Consider the following 17,962-nt stretch of genomic DNA (forward strand, 5'->3'; position numbering starts at 1 on the left):
GCTTTTAGTGTGCCAACGTGAAGCTAAATAATTTACTTGTGGGATTATACACTGGGCTTTGCTGCTGCCGCACTGGCAGTGCTGAGCAGAAGCAGGGCTGTCATCATCGAGGCTGGAGGGTGGGGGTGACGTCGAGCAGACTTCCAGTACAGGCCTTGTCATAGAGTAGGAGGAGACCGCCGTCGACAACAACACTTCCTCTGTGGTCTGGGATTCCTAGCACTAGTCCGGGATTCTGCAGAAGTGGAGGAGGATGTAGACAAGGTGAGGTGGCTGGAGGTGATGTAGAGAGAAGTCTTCGCTTTGTCACAAAGTAGGAGACATCTGTCAATAGTCGGACCTCTTTGGTGGTTTTGGATTTTTCTCACGGGTCTAGGAGTAATCTCGGGGGTTCCAGGGTGGTAGTCAGTGGTCCTGGAGTCTTCTCAGTGGTCCAGGGTGGTTGTCATCACTGGTCCTGGAGTCTTCTCAGTGGTCCACCCTGGGCCCGAGAACGGGTCAAGCTAGACTTTGGTTCCTGTCGTTACCTTGGGCCCGTTGGGCACCGCGTCCGCCATGAGCAGCGTGGTCCAGAACCCGTACATCAGCCGCACGCCAAACAGCCGGGTGAGTAGACGGTGGAACGCGGTGGCGCCCAAGCAATCGGGGCATGCAGGGAGGTGGGGGGGGGGGGGGGGGGGGGCGACCTTGCATGCACAACCACTGGTGGTCATCCTCAGGAGCAGTGTAACGTATAGTGTTGTCACCAGGGTCTGGTGCGGGGCCGAGAGTCTTGCCGAGGTACTCCGGCACATAAAACGGCGGTTCTCGGTTTGTTTTGTTATCCTCACCTTTCTCTCCTCTTGAATCCCTTTTCTCTCACCGGGGAAACAGTGGAGTATGTGTGTCATCTCCAGCAACGAGACAGCGGGGATGGAGACTGGTGAAATATTAAATAGTTTGGCTGTACAGTACACTCTCTGTCTCTCTTTCTCTCTCTCTTAGGTGGTACCAGGCAGTTAAGGAATGTAGGGGAAAGAAAAGATCAGGCTTTGGTGAAGGAGGAAGGAGAACATGGTAGCTAGCTGTTTAAAAGGATGAACCGCATGTGTACGAATTCAGGGTTTGGACGGCTCTTGGAGTGGAAGGATGAGAGCTTGTGTTTCTGAATTTTAAATGAAGTGCCATAACTAATGGTGCATGTGATATTGCTTAGAGCTTTCATGTTGGCATTGAATAATTATATATGTATAGTTAGATAATGGAAGCCTTAATAAAGAGACATTCAGTTCAGGAATAAGGCATTTGTTTTAGTCAAAGATTAGATCGCTTTTTTGGTTTGATTATCGGATTTCTTATCTGTTTCTTTTAAAATCCTTTGATTTGGCAAGGCTTTGGCTGTACAGATAGGAAATGTCCATATGTGGAATCTGTGTTACACGTAGATCACATTTAAGATGTCGCCTCAAGTACAACCTTCTCTTGTATTCTTACATTCTTAGTGAGTAGTGGTGAAGCGACTGTTGCAAATATTGAATAGCATTAACATTTTATGGGAACCACATATTGAACTACTTAGTATTCAATATAGACACAGATCCAAAATAGGTAACTTGTATGCATGAGCAGGTACCTGTTGTTGTCTGTACAGAAATCAGCCTCTGGAGGAAGGTCACGCACATATCCACCAACCGAACCCCGAGATAGACCCGAAGCATGCAACTCAATCCTCGACGAGAACACCAAGTCCAATCGCATGCATCTAACAGACACTTTTATCACCCATAAACGTCCCCACACGCTCCACTTCACATACCCGGAGAGTCACCCATTAGGACCAAACGACCACATCACTCTCCCCAGAGAAGCATGGCGTTCCTGGGTTAAGGGCTTTGTGAAGCCAGGGGGGACGGAGGACAGAGGCCATCCAGCTCTGGTTACACTACAGTCCCTGATGCGTAAAGTTGGCCATGGTTACCCACCAGCTCCCCCCCCCCCCCCCCCCCAGATCAGCAGAGGAACAGGTGTTATTTAAAGCCTCTGGTCTGGCCCACAGTCCCCTCTCCTCTCCTCGCTGACAACACCGACCACCAGTCTTCTCACTCACAACCGACCAGCACTCGCACTCGGTTTCGGCGCGTCCTTCCACAGCTCACGGCCTCCCTGTCTGTCTGTCTGACCGCCGTTCACACGATCAAATCGTCCAGCAAGGGGGGGTCGTGTGGAGACATTTTGCGATTGCCATCATCACCAGAGCCATCATCACCATCCCCCTTCAAAACAACCTCCACCGCCATCTCTACCACTAGCACCACCAGCTCCACCGCAGAAGTGGTGGTGGGACTCCCACCATCACCCACTCTGACCCATCTGCGCACTTAAGGCCACGCCGGCATGTTTGCGACCGCCAGGAGCGTGGACATGCGGGGGGGCGGCCACAGCCGCCGCCTCAGCCGTCAAATGAGCGTCACCCCTGTGGAAAACCCCCAGATGGCCAAGCCCAGCGGCGGTGGCGGACCCCCGGGGGCGCGGGACAGCGTCAGCGGTACGGCGATACGGCGAAGCAGCAGCGTCAGCAGCGCCGGCGGTGCCGGCGGCAACCGAATGCTGTCGCTGTCGTCCATGAGCGAGAGCGTGCGCAGCGGGCTGAGCTGCTTCCTGTCGGAGCAGGCCCTGGAGCAGGAGGAGCGGCAGCAGCGCAGCAGCCAGTTGGCCGAGCTCCAGCGGCTGAGGGAGGTGCGCGCTGCCGCGCAGCTCAAGAACCTGGAGGACTTCCTCAAGATGAACCACGTGTCTTTGCGCGAGTGTGTGTCCTACACCACCACCATGAGGTACAGGTAAGCGGATTGAGGCCAGAAGGGAGGTTTGTTCCAGGGTTGGACCACCAGGGGCTGAGACCACCAGGGGCATGGGAGATCACCAGTGGTTTGAGACCACCACTGGGGTGGGAGACCACCACTGGGCTGGGAGACCACCAGTGGTTTGAAACCACCACTGGGGTAGGAGACCACCACTGGGCTGGGAGACCACCAGTGGTTGGAAACCACCACTGGGGTAGGAGACCACCAGTAGTGGGGGACCCCTACTTGGGTTGGAGACCACCACTGGAGTCGGAGACTGTCAGTGGTGGGAGACCCCCACTGGGGTTGGAGACTACCGTTGGTAGGAGACCACCAGTGGTAGGAGACTACCATTGGTAGGAGACAACCAGTGGTTGTTGGAGACCACCACTGGGGTAGGAGAACACTGCTTTGGAAGTTGTTGTTGATGGCTAGGTGTTGTTGGTCCCATGGGCCAGTCAGAGGCAGGCGTATCATGAGGTCCAATCATTAAGTATGACGTACATACATCACATTGTCTGTAACAAGTAAACAGACATCAATGATATGGACAGGCACAACTGGTCTGTGTGTTAAGCGCATCCATATTTAAGTTAGTTTTTTGGACTTATTTTCAAGATTAAAGGGGACATATTATGAGAACAACACTTTTCCTGGGATTTGGGGTGTTGTTTTTGGTCTCTGGTGCTCCCACACGGATACAAACTTTGAAAAAGTCTGAGTGACATGCATTTCTGAAAGTACCCTGCCTACAGTTACCAAACGAGGGAGTCAGTTTCGGCGCACCCTCCTATGTAGGAAGGTGGCACAGTTGAATATTACCTCCCACTTCCCCACTCCCCTCCAATGAGAGCATAGCCAAGATTTTGTGGACCACTGGACGAGCTCCGGCAGGGAGAACTCGGCGGCAGCTCAGCTCCGGGAGTACAATCCCTTTCTCTGCCGGACTGCCGCCGAGTTCCCCCCGCCGGAGCTGCCTGACTGCCGCCGAAGCAGTCAAGATTTTTTTTCCAGCAAACAGCTTCAAAAACATGTTTTCTGGAACTCAAATACTATGTTTACTTGTTGGGAAAACACCATAATATGTCTCCGTTAAACTCACAACTCTTTTGTTGAGTTGTTCAGTATATTCATTAAGTATATGCTACACGGGAACCTCCTAAGATGGCGCAATACGATTGGTTCGCTATCTCTGGATATTGGGCAATATCCCATGATTGAGATCTCAAACTCGGGATATTGTTTCATCGCAAAATGTCCCGTTTTATAGTTTATTTAAACTTAAATGAACTTTGTAATTGTCATACAAATTGTATTGTTGTGGGAGTTCTGGGAGTCACGCTGTGTATCTAATACAGACATCCCCTATGACTCCAGTAGGAAAATATGGTTCATGTTTCATGTTTGGCCGGCTGTGATCTACAACTAGATAGTGCTAGTGTCCCACTTCTCTGTCTTTGTCCATTTGTCTGCCGGTCTTGGCAGCGACTCTCTTGATCAGCTGCTGAGGTTGAAAGGCGCACAACAGAGGTGCTGGCCAACTTCACCTCATGTTAACCCCCACCGGCCCACTCTGTTTAAATAACTTCACAGAACGACTGAGAACACTAATAATTTATAACATATCATATTATTATATTATTTGGGAATGTGGCATGTTTATAAAGCAAACAAAGAGGTTCTCTGAGGCTGGCTTCAATCTCCAAAGTGTCCGTTTGTGGTCCGACCTTCACAAAGAAAGGTGTGAAGGTCATGTTACACACACACACACACACACACACACACACACACACACACACACACACACACACACACACACACACACACACACACACACACACACACACACACACACACACACACACGGTGAACACAGCTGGTCGTCACTTTAACAGGACTGATTGCTATCCTTTGGGTGGTGACCAAAGTGTGGGTGTGTGTGTGTGTGTGTGTGCGCGTGCGTGTGCGTGTGTGTGTGTGTGTGTGTGTGTGTGTGTGTGTGTGTGTGTGTGTGTGTGTGTACTCATCTACACAGGTTGTATTTGCATATTAATCTAGTGATACTCTCAAACTGTTTCAGTTTCTACCACGAGAGACAATGTGATTAATTTTTGTAATATCATAACTGGGAGATAACCCATAGCTTCAAACACCTTTTTGCAACCATTGGATAGTAATTGAATAATAGCACCAATATTATTTCATATTATTTACGGTCGTTGCTTTTGACCTGCAGATGGCAGCAATAAACAAACTGCTTCCAGCTGCTCTTGAAAAGACAAAAACATCCCACGGAAAGAATATGACCCAGACACCAAACGTCCCCATCCCATCAGTGGCCAAACACAGTCGCGCCTCGGACCAAACTGTGGTGTTAGGTATCCCCTGGGTATATCTCTTTGACCTCGCCTTTTAAAGAGCCGCTTGTGGATACTTCGGGTTTGTCTTACTGCAGTGCTATTGGATTACGCTGTGGCTATTGTTGGGCCCTATACACCTCGCTGATAATACGACTTTATAAATCGAGAGCTGCTTCGTTGACTTCTCCCTCTGCCCAGCCTCTGATGTCGATTAATTGGTTTCACGAAGTAGGGCAGAGAGGGGGTAACCGGAGAGCCAAGGGCATGGCTGTTGTCAACAGCTGAGTATTGATATGTGATTAAAGGGAAAGTGAAACCCCTGTTTCAGCTCGAATCCCAAAACAAAGAGAATTCTATGAATGAGGGAGGAGGTGCAATTACCTGCAACACATAACGGCCCATGGTTGAAAGTACCAGAATGTACAATGTTGGAGAACTACTACTGGGCAGTGCTTCTCATAGACATTTTCTTCTTCAACATTTTGTTGAGTTTGGCCTACGTGTGTGTGTGTGTGTGTGTGTGTGTGTGTGTGTGGTGTGTGTGGTGTGTGTGTGTGTGTGTGTGTGTGTGTGTGTTGTGTGTGGTGTGTGTGTGTGTGTGTGTGTGTGTGTGTGTGGGTGGGTGGGTGTTTGTGTGTGCATCCATGTTTTGGTATTTTTTTCAATCCATTTTAAATGTGCAAGTCTGTTGTTGAGTTGTCTGTATATAATATGTATCCCTCTCCCACACGCAGCCATCAAAGTTAAATGCAAGCTGAAATCTGAAGGCTTCATATTTGTTTTGAGAAATCCTATTGAGACGGGGATCTGTAATAGCATAATTGGCAGAGCAGAAAGTCAGCCAGCAGTAGTTAACTGTAAAAATGGGTTTGTGTAGGTTTCAAATCAACACTGTGTACACCGGCCACTCTAGAACTACACTTATTAAAAGCCCCCTTCTTAAAGCTTGTTCCACTTGTGTATTGAGTTTTCGTTGATAGAATAGCCGCGTAAAGGAACAGGAAACAAGGCATGATTCCACTCCTTGCAATGGATGATTTCCAGCCGACATAGGTTTGCCATTTTATTAAATTTGGGATTGCAGATGGTTTTGTCGGTTGACAGGTTGTTTTAACTGTCAAGTGTTAAGTAAGAACAACAAGCAGAAAGTGTAAGTAGGACTACGTGGTATATGTATCAAATAATACATTTAGTTGAATTAAAATGTAAACTTACTGTAAACAAAATGTGGTCCAGCAATAATTGGGATTTTCAGTAGGCCTATCGTGACGGTAGATTGTAGAATATAGCATAGGCATATCTAATCTAACTGTCGTTTGTCTAGGTGGGATTTTTAATGACAAAATCTGCAATAGTTTACCACTGCAGATATCTTTTCGTCCAGCAGATGGAACTATATCTCAAGAAACTAGACGAAAATAATTTAACAAATCAATAATACAGATACCAGGCCTTGAATATTTAACCACAGTTTTAGATTTGATAGATATGTGAAGGTCCATTCTAGATCTAATATATCTTGCCTTTATTGATAGGGCTACTGTGCGTTTATCTATTCAACAACACATGGCTGGTGTTGTGTTCAGGCCACGCTGTGTACATGCCTGTAACTGGCATAGCCAACATAATTGACTTACCATTGGAAAAAAATTTAACACTTTAGAAGCATATTATTTACCGAATGTAAATGCCCAAACCATGGTTCCTATTGAGTGGGATACCCTGCCTTCTTTTTCCCTTCACTCATGGCTTTCTCGGAGTTACAGTCCGCAGCCTTTATTTTTCCACTTTTCCTTTAACCTATAGGTCCTCCATGCTTTTCATCCCGCGCTTCCTAGTTGTTATTCTCGCTCATGTTAATGGCAGATTGGCCTCCGGGGGAAATGGTCTGGTTTGAATGGAGAAAGACTCGTATTCAGCCAAATGTATTCAGAAGTTCAATGTCTCCATGTAAAATCCTTTATTTATTTATTAAGTTGCTCATTTATTTGGGCCATATCCAGTTGTTCCATTTTTCCCAAAAAGCTTTCTTCGGATTAGAGTGTATTTACGTTAGCTCTTGGCATCATTGCCTCAATGCAGTTGATTTATTCAGTGTGTCATTGTACAGTTTAAAATAAAATGAAATATATCCCCCATAACATGTTTTGAGACAACATTGTTTCATTTGGCAGTAGGAAAGGCGGAGATGCAATAGAATAATCTCTGATAATTTGAGCCTGATGTTATGTGGAGTGTGGTCCACTGAAGACCATGCTGGTCCTAGCCACTATGTACAGTAGTCACTTGCTGGTGTTTGTTTCAAAAGGCAAAGTGGCCCTTAAAAACACCTCTGAAATGCTAAAATGTGGTAAACCATCTACTACTACTACAAAAGTGTATGACCAGGCTATATAAATATATAGCCTAGCCAAGTGTAACCTTACATAATCATTTCAGCCCTGTAGGGCAGGGGGGGGGGGAGGTCAACTGAAGAAGCTTCTGCCTCAGTAACACACACGCACCCACACCACCAAGATCTCCCTCATTAAAGGATCCTACACCTTCCAGCAGTACTAGGGAGCCTGAGAAGAGCGTGATTAGCCCTGAGTCTGCTCCGCTAAGGCTATTTGGCTAATGCTACTTGGGTTCATCCGGAATAGCAGTATGTGTATGCATGAATGGTTGAACTGTGCGTGTCTGTCTGAGTGAACAGTGTATAAACAGTGTATAAACGGTGTATGTCTGTGTGTGTGTGTGTGTGTGTGTGTGTGTGTGTGTGTGCGTGTGCATGTGTGTGTGAATGTCATGTCAACAGTATGTGTCTCTGTGATCGTGAGTGTGTTCATGTATAGCTAACGTCTCCCTTCTCCGCAAATTGACCGGTCCTAGGGCTTACGCTAGGCTAAATGGGGCAGCTGTTTCCAGCCAGTCCACTGAGATGCGGGCATGCATCGCATGACTGGCATTGTGTTTTTTTAACCCCCCCCCCATTCCCTTCCTCACGGCCCCTGAGGGGACCGGCTATTTCTGGCCCCTCAATCTACGCAGCGGCCCGCTCCTCCTTCTGTCTCATGTTTTTGGAATGCGTGTCCCTTTTATTACAGTTTATAAAAAAAGTGTGTAAAAGTGTTAGTCTTATTGTTTATGTCTGTGTGTGTGTGTTTCTGTGTGTGTGTGTGTGGTGTGTGTGTGTGTGTGTGGTGTGTGTGTGTGGTGTGGTGTGTGTGTGTGTGTGTGTGTGTGTGTGTGTGTGCATCTTGGGGCCTGCTGGCATTCCTGTATGCATGAATGTGCGTGCGTGTGGTTGAATGTGTGCGTGTGTATGTGTGTCTGTGTGTATGTGTGTGTGTTGGGTCCTGCGAGAAAGGAGATTGATATCTGCCGCTATTTACTCAGACAGCGTGCGTCTGTAAACCCCCAGGTCTGTCGACATGGAGTTTAACCTTTGACCTTGAGTCATGGCAGGCGTCTGCTATCCTTGCCCCTGGTTGGTTGTCCCGCATTTAACACACACACACACACAGAGAATCATAATGTACAGCACAGAGAGGTGATTCATGCGCATACATTATGTCATAGCATGATTATCACTTAAACCTCCAAATACATGAGTTAGACAGCTTACAATGGTCAATGTAATAAACGGTATTTCAAAATACCTGTAAAGCGGTGATGTTACTGTATAGTTAAAAGTCCCAATGCTCCATATCAGCCCTCATGGAATGCCTCTTGTCCGATCAAACTACTTGGTCGGAACTAACTGTTGTAAGTGAGGGAGGATGAAAAGCGAGCGAGTCATTATCACATTTTAAACCTCAACAGGGGGAGGCAGGACCGCGACATAAGGCGCATCGGTCTTGAGTGACCCTCAAGGAACACATTTGATTCCTTCTGCCAATTAAAAATTGTCAGTTCGATTCAATGGTTAGATTTGGCGTCCATAGCAACTGCCTCTTATTCATCAATAACAGACAGCTTACTACCGTGATTGACCAATCAGAATCGAGTATTAATCAAAGCCGTTTGATAATGTATAATAATAGTTGTATATTGTTTAATACTTACTGTTTTATACTATCCTAACATAGAATGCAATGCTTAGATTATTTATCTGAGATGGGGCCTTGAATGTTTGCACAGTACAAGGAGCAAAGAAAAGATGCTAAGAGGGAAAAGAGAAGGACAGAGATATGGGCAGCGGAAGAGACACAAAGCTTCTTATACAACTCTTCATTGTGTCTGTGAGTTTTTTAGTGAGAGAGAGAGGGAGACAGATGAACAGAAAAGAGAAGAAACAAGAGAGCTAGCGACCGAAAGGAGAGGGAGAAAAAAAGAGAGAGAAAGGAGCGGGAGAGACCGGGACAGACACACAGACACACAGACAGAGCTTGTGTACAGTTGCTTCCTTTACATAGCAGCTCCTCTGTGGACCTGTAGTCCCTGTACTCTTGGCTCATACTTTATTGAACTGACTGAGCAATGCCATAAGCCGTCAAAATGGAATACTATTAGTCAAATGCCTCAAACAAATTCCGGTTTGCAACATATTATCAAATCAAAACTTTTTTGGGGGTTTTCTTTACCATACCTTAAGAAAACTTGAGTTATTTGGAAATGTTACCAAACCGTTTTAAAGGCTCTATCTAACAGAAGTCTGATTGCAAGGTCTTTCATGAGGTGTCTGAATAAAACGGGAGGTTGGGCCGAGGGAAGAGCTTCACCTTAGTATTTGAATCTGTAAAAAAAACAAAACTAGCTGTCAATCATCATGCTCTGAGTTACAGTTGACAAAAGAGCAATGTAATTTAGACCAAATACTTGTTAGTTTAACGCCATGACTACTTCAAACAGCCATATAACATGGCCGCAAATATAAATGAAGAATTCTTCCATTTAACCATTTTAAGAGCACATTATGCATTTTTTGGGCACTTTAAAACTATAAGATGGAGTTGAAGAACTCAAAACTCAGTTTGAGGTCTTATGTTATTCAAGTATTTAAATTCACATTTTAACAGGGAAATCATGTTATTAATGCTTTAGGGGTTTGGTCATATCAATCTAGGTAGTGTGTAAATTGGGGTTTGAACCCTGTAGTATACAAAGCATTATTTTAGATGTGTTCTCACTACAGGGGTTCCTTCAATTCGCTTGCCCAGAACAGTTTCCTAGAATAAACCGCTGCAATCGATTTCTCGAGAGAAAGATATCGATTAGAGAAACCCTGCTCCCAGAGTCGGGATTTCCCAGAAGGCATTTGACGGGAAAGCGCTTTGATGGATGAAATCTCCCAGGTCTTTGTTTGAAGAGACAAAAGGTGGGTCAAAAGAATAATTTTACTCTCAATGGAAACAAAGCTCTTCAGGGTGGAAGCACTTGAAATGTTCGCTAACGTCATTTCTGGGTAATAATGGTACCTTGAGGTGGACCTGAATGCAATCGGTTGCTTCTTTTAAAATTACTTTCAACCAATCAGAAATGCGGTTGCTAATGTTACACCGATTTAAGATTGATTTAGTCTGAGTGCTTTGAGGCTTTCAACCTTGGTCGGTTTCTCTCAAAACATCAGGATTGTAATCAGAAACGCTTCTTTTGATTCAACTAATAGGAACTAGCCAGGAAATCCCCATCTTTGTTTTTTATCTTATACCATCAATTGTAGGCATCAAAACGAATAATCTGCCTTTCAAAATGAATGGTAGTGTGTTTTTAGTTAACTCTCTAAGAAGCAGCGGCCATTGTGTGTGTGTGTGTGTGTGTGTGTGTGTGTGTGTGTGTGTGTGTGTGTGTGTGTGTGTGTGTGTGTGTGTGTGTGTGTGTGTGTGTGTGTGTGTGTGTGTGTGTGTGTGTGTGTGTATGTGAGGGACCCTGGACCATTTAAAATAATCAGAGTTGACACTATTTTAAGTTGAGGGGTTCACAGCGATGATGTGTGTATTTGTGTGTTCGTGTGAACAGCCACAATAGTTGCCTAACCGCGTGTGTGAAGAACTGGTTGTCATCATAGTCATTTACACCTGGGAATGGGTCGTCATATAGTCCATGGTGTGAGTGTTAAGACCAGACTAACAGGGGACACTTTCCAAAGTCACACTGTTAAGCAGACCCCGCAAATAGTTTAACCTCTGATAACAGATTCATTATAGCAGACTTAACGTTAACCATTTACTGTAAGCTTCACATTTGTCTACTCTCTCTGAGCTAGGGACCCGAACACATACACACACAAACATGACATGCACATGCACATGCATACACACAAGGCAGGAAAGGAAGGGGCCAAATCCCCTTATCAAGACGTGAATGGGCGAGAGAGAGAGAGAGAGAGAATTTGCAAGGAGGAGAGAGAGAGAGAGAGAGAGAGAGAGAGAGAGAGAGAGAGAGAGGAGAGAGAGAGAGAGAGAGAGAGAGAGAGGAGAGAGAGGAGAGAGAGAGAAGCTAAGAGGAGGAAAGTGAGAGAGAGAGAAGAGAGAGAGAGAGAGAGAGGAGAGAGGAGAGGAGAGAGAGGAGAGAGAGAGAGAGGAGAGAGAGAGCGAGAGAGAATTTGCTAAGAGGAAAGTGAGAGAGAGAGAGAGAGAGAGAGCCTAGAGAAAGAAGAGACCGGGAGAGAAAGAGAGAGAGAGAGAGAGAGAGAGAGCGAGGGGAGGGAGGGAGGGAGGGAGGGAGGGAGAGAGAGAGAGAGCAGAAAGAGGAAATCAGAGAGAACAGAAAGAGGAAAAAGAGAGAGAACAGAAAGAGGGGGAGAAGATATCGGTTAGGGAGAGCATAGAGAGAGGGAACTGGGGGGCAGAGCATAGAGAGGGCGAGAGCGCGAAAGGAAGATTGAAATGTGACGGCCAAAGAGTTTCGCTGAGATCTGAAAATCGAAAGTATCGCGCATCAAGTCAGCAGCGGCGGACGAGAGTCCATGCAGAGAACTCAACTTAGTTATTGGTTTATTCTTTTAAAGTCACACCCACGGAACGGCAGCTCCGCAGGTATTCCAATCAGGTGGATAGCAATTTTACCACGAGGGACACCGACGGACCCCCTATCAAATTCTATTTGGCATTATTGTTGTTTTTTGGGGTTCCCGGGGCGACATACTCGGCCATGCAGGTGTCTTTTGTTTGCACGGACCACCGGAATTCGAATCGCAGTACGGAGGACCGGCTTAACCGGCAGAATGCCAACAGTCCCAGCACCAAGAGTAAGTTCCGCGCCGTGGCCCTGGTGGCCCGGAGCCTGGGGCATCTCTCAGTGCAGAACATGCCCTCGTCCAGCGACCAGAGCATCCGCACGGGCATGAAGTACAGGTAAGATAGGCCTACCTGGTCCTTACCCCCTCCCCGACCCGCCTCGGCGCAATGCTCCGTTCCAGGATTGCACCCTAGACCCCGCACAAATAGGCCTACCCAAACCCGAAAAAAAGGATGGAAAAAAACGCTATTAAATAACACACTTCATTAAAAAATATTGTTTTGTTTTTTAATGTGTCATTGCATGATTTAAATTTAGATTTAGAGTTGGAGGGATTGATCGCGTGTCCGTGTGTGCACGCCGCACGCAGAGGACTGCAGGCAGCATATAGCCGGCTAGGCGAAGCTCAGCAGACGCATGTTAAATCACACGTCAACACGATGTTTATGTTCCACCGTCAGCTGTCTGACATTTATCTTTGCTTTCCCGGATTACACTCTCGAACATAAATAAACATCGTCCTTTATAGGAAACCCAAAACCCGTTTCATCTTGCATTTGTACAATGCCACCCATGTGGGCGAGTGTGATCTAAGCAGGGAGCGACTGAACAGGCTACCTGTACTTTTAACTGAATGTGGAGTGTGTCAACCATCTCCCCCACCCCACTCCGGGCCTACGTTTAGAATAACACTGGCTCCGCGTTCGAAAAAAATGTGCTCCTTTGACGATAACCCATAAAGGCGCTCAATTGATAACCCTTAATCCAAATCCCTCAAACAAGTTTGAGGGAAAATTTAAGACGTAAAGTAGCTTTTCAAAACCCTCTCGAGTCATATCTGGTGCCTAACCCTTGTCTCTGCCCAACTCACCTCAGGCCTGCCTTCATGGCCTGGTAAAGGATTTAATAATGAATGATAACGGAAATACAATTTCCCAAAATACTATAGGACTAAAAAGAAAATAAAATTTGCAGAAAATATTTCTGAATTTACATTGCAGACTAATCAATTAGTTGATTGATTAGACCCTAATTGATTAAACCCCGCTGTACACTGTCGTGCACAGTCTGGTCGGTCGACCAGCGGACCCAGTGACGTGAATCTTAAAACCCCTGTCTGTCCAGGGTCCATCATGGGGCCTGGCCCTGGTGGATGTGTGAAGGACTGTACACAGAGGAAGTGATGTATGACTGCGGTGCGGGGCGCCCCGGTGGCTCACCAGGTAGAGCCCGTACCATTAAGGCTTAGTCCTTATCGCAGAGATTCCTGCCTGCGTTCCTTTGCTGTATGTCCTCCCATAGCTGCCATACCTTTCTGTCTATCTCATTGTATAAAAAAGGTGGCGGTGTCTTCATAATGTATCATTTGATATAAGCCTACTGTATGTTTTGAAGATTTCTTTATTTAAGAGGAACAGCGCTTTTTAATTAGCAACATACTGGTCTTAATTGGAAGTAAAAATATGTTTGAGTATTCCCTCAAACTGAAGGAATCCTTGGGCCTTTCTCGAATTCAGATGGGATAACTTGTTTCAATAAATCTCAGACGTTCAATTTCAATCTCTGTGATGGAATGCTAGAAATGTTGCTCAAGAAGAGGTTGGCTAATGAACCATACAAAATTGGAACATTTTACATTTTTTGATTCAGGCGGCCACTGGAGTGAGTCTGCAGGGCGCGTTTTATACTCAGTATCGCAATCAAATCATGATTCAGATGAGTGCGCAACCGGAATTTGCAGAAGGTTCAGCTATTTTAATGTCATTGAGTATCACTATTCATTAAGGACCAAGCTGCATGCTCAACTGAATCGCCCTGACGACTCGGCCTATAATGACATTGAGCAACACCATTATTCTACAAGCTGCACCCTCAACTGAAACGCAACCATGTTATGTAAATATATCATGATATAACGTGTTCTCATGTTGCTGCCAGCTGTGTTCCGGGGGCATGATTCGCAGCATCAATTGCTCCATTGGGCAGGGCTGCTCTGAAGGCCAAGGGGTTCCTTGGCCTGACTGTCAATGCATATGATATCATTTAAGAAAGTTTAGAAAGTGATCTGGCTGATATTACTTTGGTTTACATAGTGTCTATCCAACTTTTATTTTGATATCCCAATCTGTATGGTTTGTACTTCATTCAGAACCACATTCTACCAACTGTTTATTTTTTTGGACGCAACCAACGCACAGACGTCTGGCGGCCATTTTAAATGTCAGCTCCTGGTTAACATTTCCTAGCGACTTGTCGTTCTTCCAGCTACCTTGCGACTGGCCTTTGTTTCCCAGGCACGGAAGCCTCCGGAAGTTCCTTACAAGGGAAGCCATCAGAAGAGTCAGACAGCAGCTGGGCTTTCCCACACGGCTGTGTTCTGACGCAGCGGGATTTGTCTGAGAATTCAAGCGTTACAAATATTTGTTTGGGAAATGGCATTTCACTTGGATTTGTGGTGTGTTAGTGTGTGTGTGTGTGTGCGTGCGTGTGTGTGTGTGTGTGGATGTTTGTTTGTGCATGTGTGTTTGGATGCCTACACTATTTCTCTGTGTTTGTTTGATGCCCCTTTTTTGTGTGTGTGTGTGTGTGTGTGTGTGTGTGTGTGTGTGTTTGTGTGTGTGTGTGTGTGTTGTGTGTGTGTGTGTGTGTGTGTGTGTGTGTGTGTGTGTGTGTGTGTGTTCACAAAGCAGTTGGGCATGCCTAATATTTGTTTGCCCATTATTTGTCAAATGCACATGCATTTGCGTGCATCAGTGTGCATTATTATTAGTATGTGGAGGACTGAAGTTTATATATTCACTCCTGCATGCATACTCTATAACTTTATGATGTGTGTGTGTGTGTGTGTGTGTGTGTGTGTGTGTGTGTGTGTGTGTGTGTGTGTGTGTGTGTGTGTGTGTGTGGTGTGTGTGTGTGTGTGTGTATGTTGTGTTGCTTGCATGTCTCTTTGAATATCAATATGCAAACACGGATTTAATCTCCATATGCATGTCTGTGATTTGTACAGAGAATATCCTGCTTCCGCCTCCTATCATCTTCAACCGCATTAATAACAGCCTCACACGCATAACTCACTACCTTTTTCCTATGTTCAGCTCCCCTCATCATTGCCCTCCATTTTTGGATTGGGTAGATGCTTTTTTTTTTTGCTCTTGAGTGATCTACCGGCAGTAAAAACAAATCTGGTGAATTTTTTCTTCTGACCAATCCGTTGCCTTTGTTATGCACGTTGGTTCAATGGGACTTTTGTGAACGGCTGCGCAAGAATGGAACACAGGCCTGACGTCCATATCTGACACTGGGATGCACAATTTCTCTTGTTGGATCTCACTTTGCTGCAAAAATACTTCCTGTTAAAATAAATGTGCTGACATGGTGCTTGGTGGAAGAGTAACCGTAGTGTTGTTCAGCTTGTCACCTGTGTGTCCCACAGCACTAAATGGTCAAAGATGTCACTAGTACCCCATGCATACCATGCATATCCTTCAATTCTTGCTCAGACATTAAGGTTCAGGGCCATGTGTGTGTGTGTTTCATTTAGGAATGGAACACCTTAGAACCATACCACCGTCAAGCCAGACTCCAAAATGTTCCAAATTGTGTGTGTGTGTGTGTGTGTGTGTGTGTGTGTGTGTGTGTGTGTGTGTGTGTGTGTGTGTGTGTGTGTGTGTGTGTGTGTGTGTGTGTGTGTGGTGGGGGGGGAATTAACTACTAGCTGGGCTAGCTCTTTAAAATGAAAGATTGTTTACATTAGTATAGTTGTGTGTCCCATTCTGTAAAGAATACAGTGTAGTTGAACACAATCAAACCATTAGTTGTATTCAATGTCGTACTACGAATTTGTGTGTTTTTTTCCTAGCACACTTAGGGAACTGCCCGAGACATTAGGTTACCTGAGGTTGTATTGTTTAGTTTGATTATTGATTGGTTATCATAGAAATGTTAAATGAAAAGGAGTGAAACGTCATCCAGTTCCTATCTCTCTCTCGCACTCACACACTCACACACAATGAAAGGGAAAGGCATGTATTAGCATCTCACAAATGCTTTTCAAAAAGGGAAGTCTGAAATTAATCATAGGGGATACTTATAAGGTAATAATTCAGGAGTGGGAGGACAATCACTCCCGGGTGGAGATATCAGTGTCCGTATGCTACTCCATTACTCGCTAGACTGAACTTTTCCTTGTCCTGCAGAGAGCTTGGTCTTAGGACCATGTTGTATAATGTGGCCTGTGAAGCTCTCTGAGACTGTAACTAAGGTTAAGGTCTGAGCAAAGAATTTATTGGAATTTAAATTCAATCAAAGGCACATTGATCTGATGCAGTCCCTCTGGCAGACCAGATGCAACTGCAACCAATGTGCTGCATGGGGCTGCTGTGCCATAAAAAGAAATATCACAAATGTTGAATGGCCTGTAAAAATGACCCCTGGAGTGTACACACATCATGACAGCTCACTGACTTTAAACACTTCACATTGTGATCGCACGCAAGGACAGTGTCAATTAAAACAACGCTAAACATAGTCTGGCCAGGCAATACACGATGCTTAACACCCCACCTATGTTTGCTAAAGAGACCACCAGGGTAGTTATGTGGCTCAGTATCAGTACTACCGTATCAATCATATATGGAGACATAATGTTGCCAAGCTTGCTCCATTCTGGGATGGGACCAGTATGTTGCAATAGGCCACTTCACGATAAGCCATTGGAAGGCTGCAGCCACAACTCAGTCTCTACACTGGTATGAACCATGGCCCTGGGGGCCCTTTGTTTACGCTCCAAGAAACTGTGGCTCCCCCAGAAGGGGCATCACATCTGCTGAGACCCACAGGGGAATGGTGATTATGTGAATGGGTGATCCTGTCCAGACCTGAGAGAGAGAGTGAGAGTGTGTGTGTGGTGTGTGTGTGTGTGTGTGTGTGTGTGTGTGTGGTGGTGTGTGGTGTGGGTGTGTGTGTGTGTGTTGTGTGTGTGTGTGTGGTGTGTCTGTGTGTTGTGGTGTGTGTGTGTGTGTGTTGTGTGTGTTGTTTGTGTGAAAGAGAGAGAGAGAGAGAGAGAGAGAGAGAGAGAGAGAGAGAGAGAGAGAGAGAGAGAGAGAGAGAGAGAGAGAGAGAGAGAGGTAGTCCTTGCAAGTAGGGGTGTACGGTATAAACTGTATAGAAAGTACACCGGTGTGAAATTGTGCTACGGTATTCAATTCGACGCAACGTTACTTTTCCCAGGGACAGATTTGACAGCGACACTGCCTTCTCAGGCACGCTTGCTGCGCGCCTGCATGCTTGCGCAATAGTCCCTTCACAAGCTCTCATTCCACACCGTATGAGACAGACGCTGGTAGCTCGAAGCTGTCTCTGCATCTCAGACATCGTTTCCGCAGGCATTTTCCAAAGCCAGTCCTCACAAAAAAAAAGGCAGCGGTGGAACGAGATAACGAACGCCATCACTGTTTACCTGTGTAAGGACATGGTTCCCTTTCAAAATGTCAAAGGGCTTTAAAGAGGTCTGCGAGCAAGGTCTGCGAGCAAGTGGAGAAAGAAATACATACTATTAAACATTAATGTTTTCGGAGATGGAAGTAACTTGAGAAAATATTTTGCATATTTTTTTTTGCCTTT

General features: G+C 45.7%; 1 protein-coding gene across 4 annotated transcripts in view; it reads left to right on the forward strand.

Annotated features, from left to right (window-relative positions):
- Positions 1–254: 254 nt before the first annotated feature.
- LOC130389141 (voltage-gated potassium channel subunit beta-2-like) overlaps positions 255–17,962 on the forward strand; it is a 33,434-nt gene continuing 15,726 nt past the window's right edge. The window contains exons 1-2 of one of the 4 annotated variants that reach the window (XM_056598838.1): positions 255–617; positions 2,517–2,816. In XM_056598838.1, coding sequence (XP_056454813.1) covers positions 556–617; positions 2,517–2,816 — 362 coding nt within the window. In that variant the 5' untranslated portion in view covers positions 255–555. Of the gene's footprint in view, positions 618–2,118; positions 2,817–11,959; positions 12,457–17,962 lie in introns of those variants that run through there. The other 3 variants (XM_056598830.1, XM_056598815.1, XM_056598822.1) reach the window with 3 other exon arrangements.

The sequence above is a fragment of the Gadus chalcogrammus genome, chromosome 1 (genome assembly GCF_026213295.1).
Source record: "Gadus chalcogrammus isolate NIFS_2021 chromosome 1, NIFS_Gcha_1.0, whole genome shotgun sequence".
NCBI classification, from domain to species: Eukaryota; Metazoa; Chordata; class Actinopteri; order Gadiformes; family Gadidae; genus Gadus; species Gadus chalcogrammus.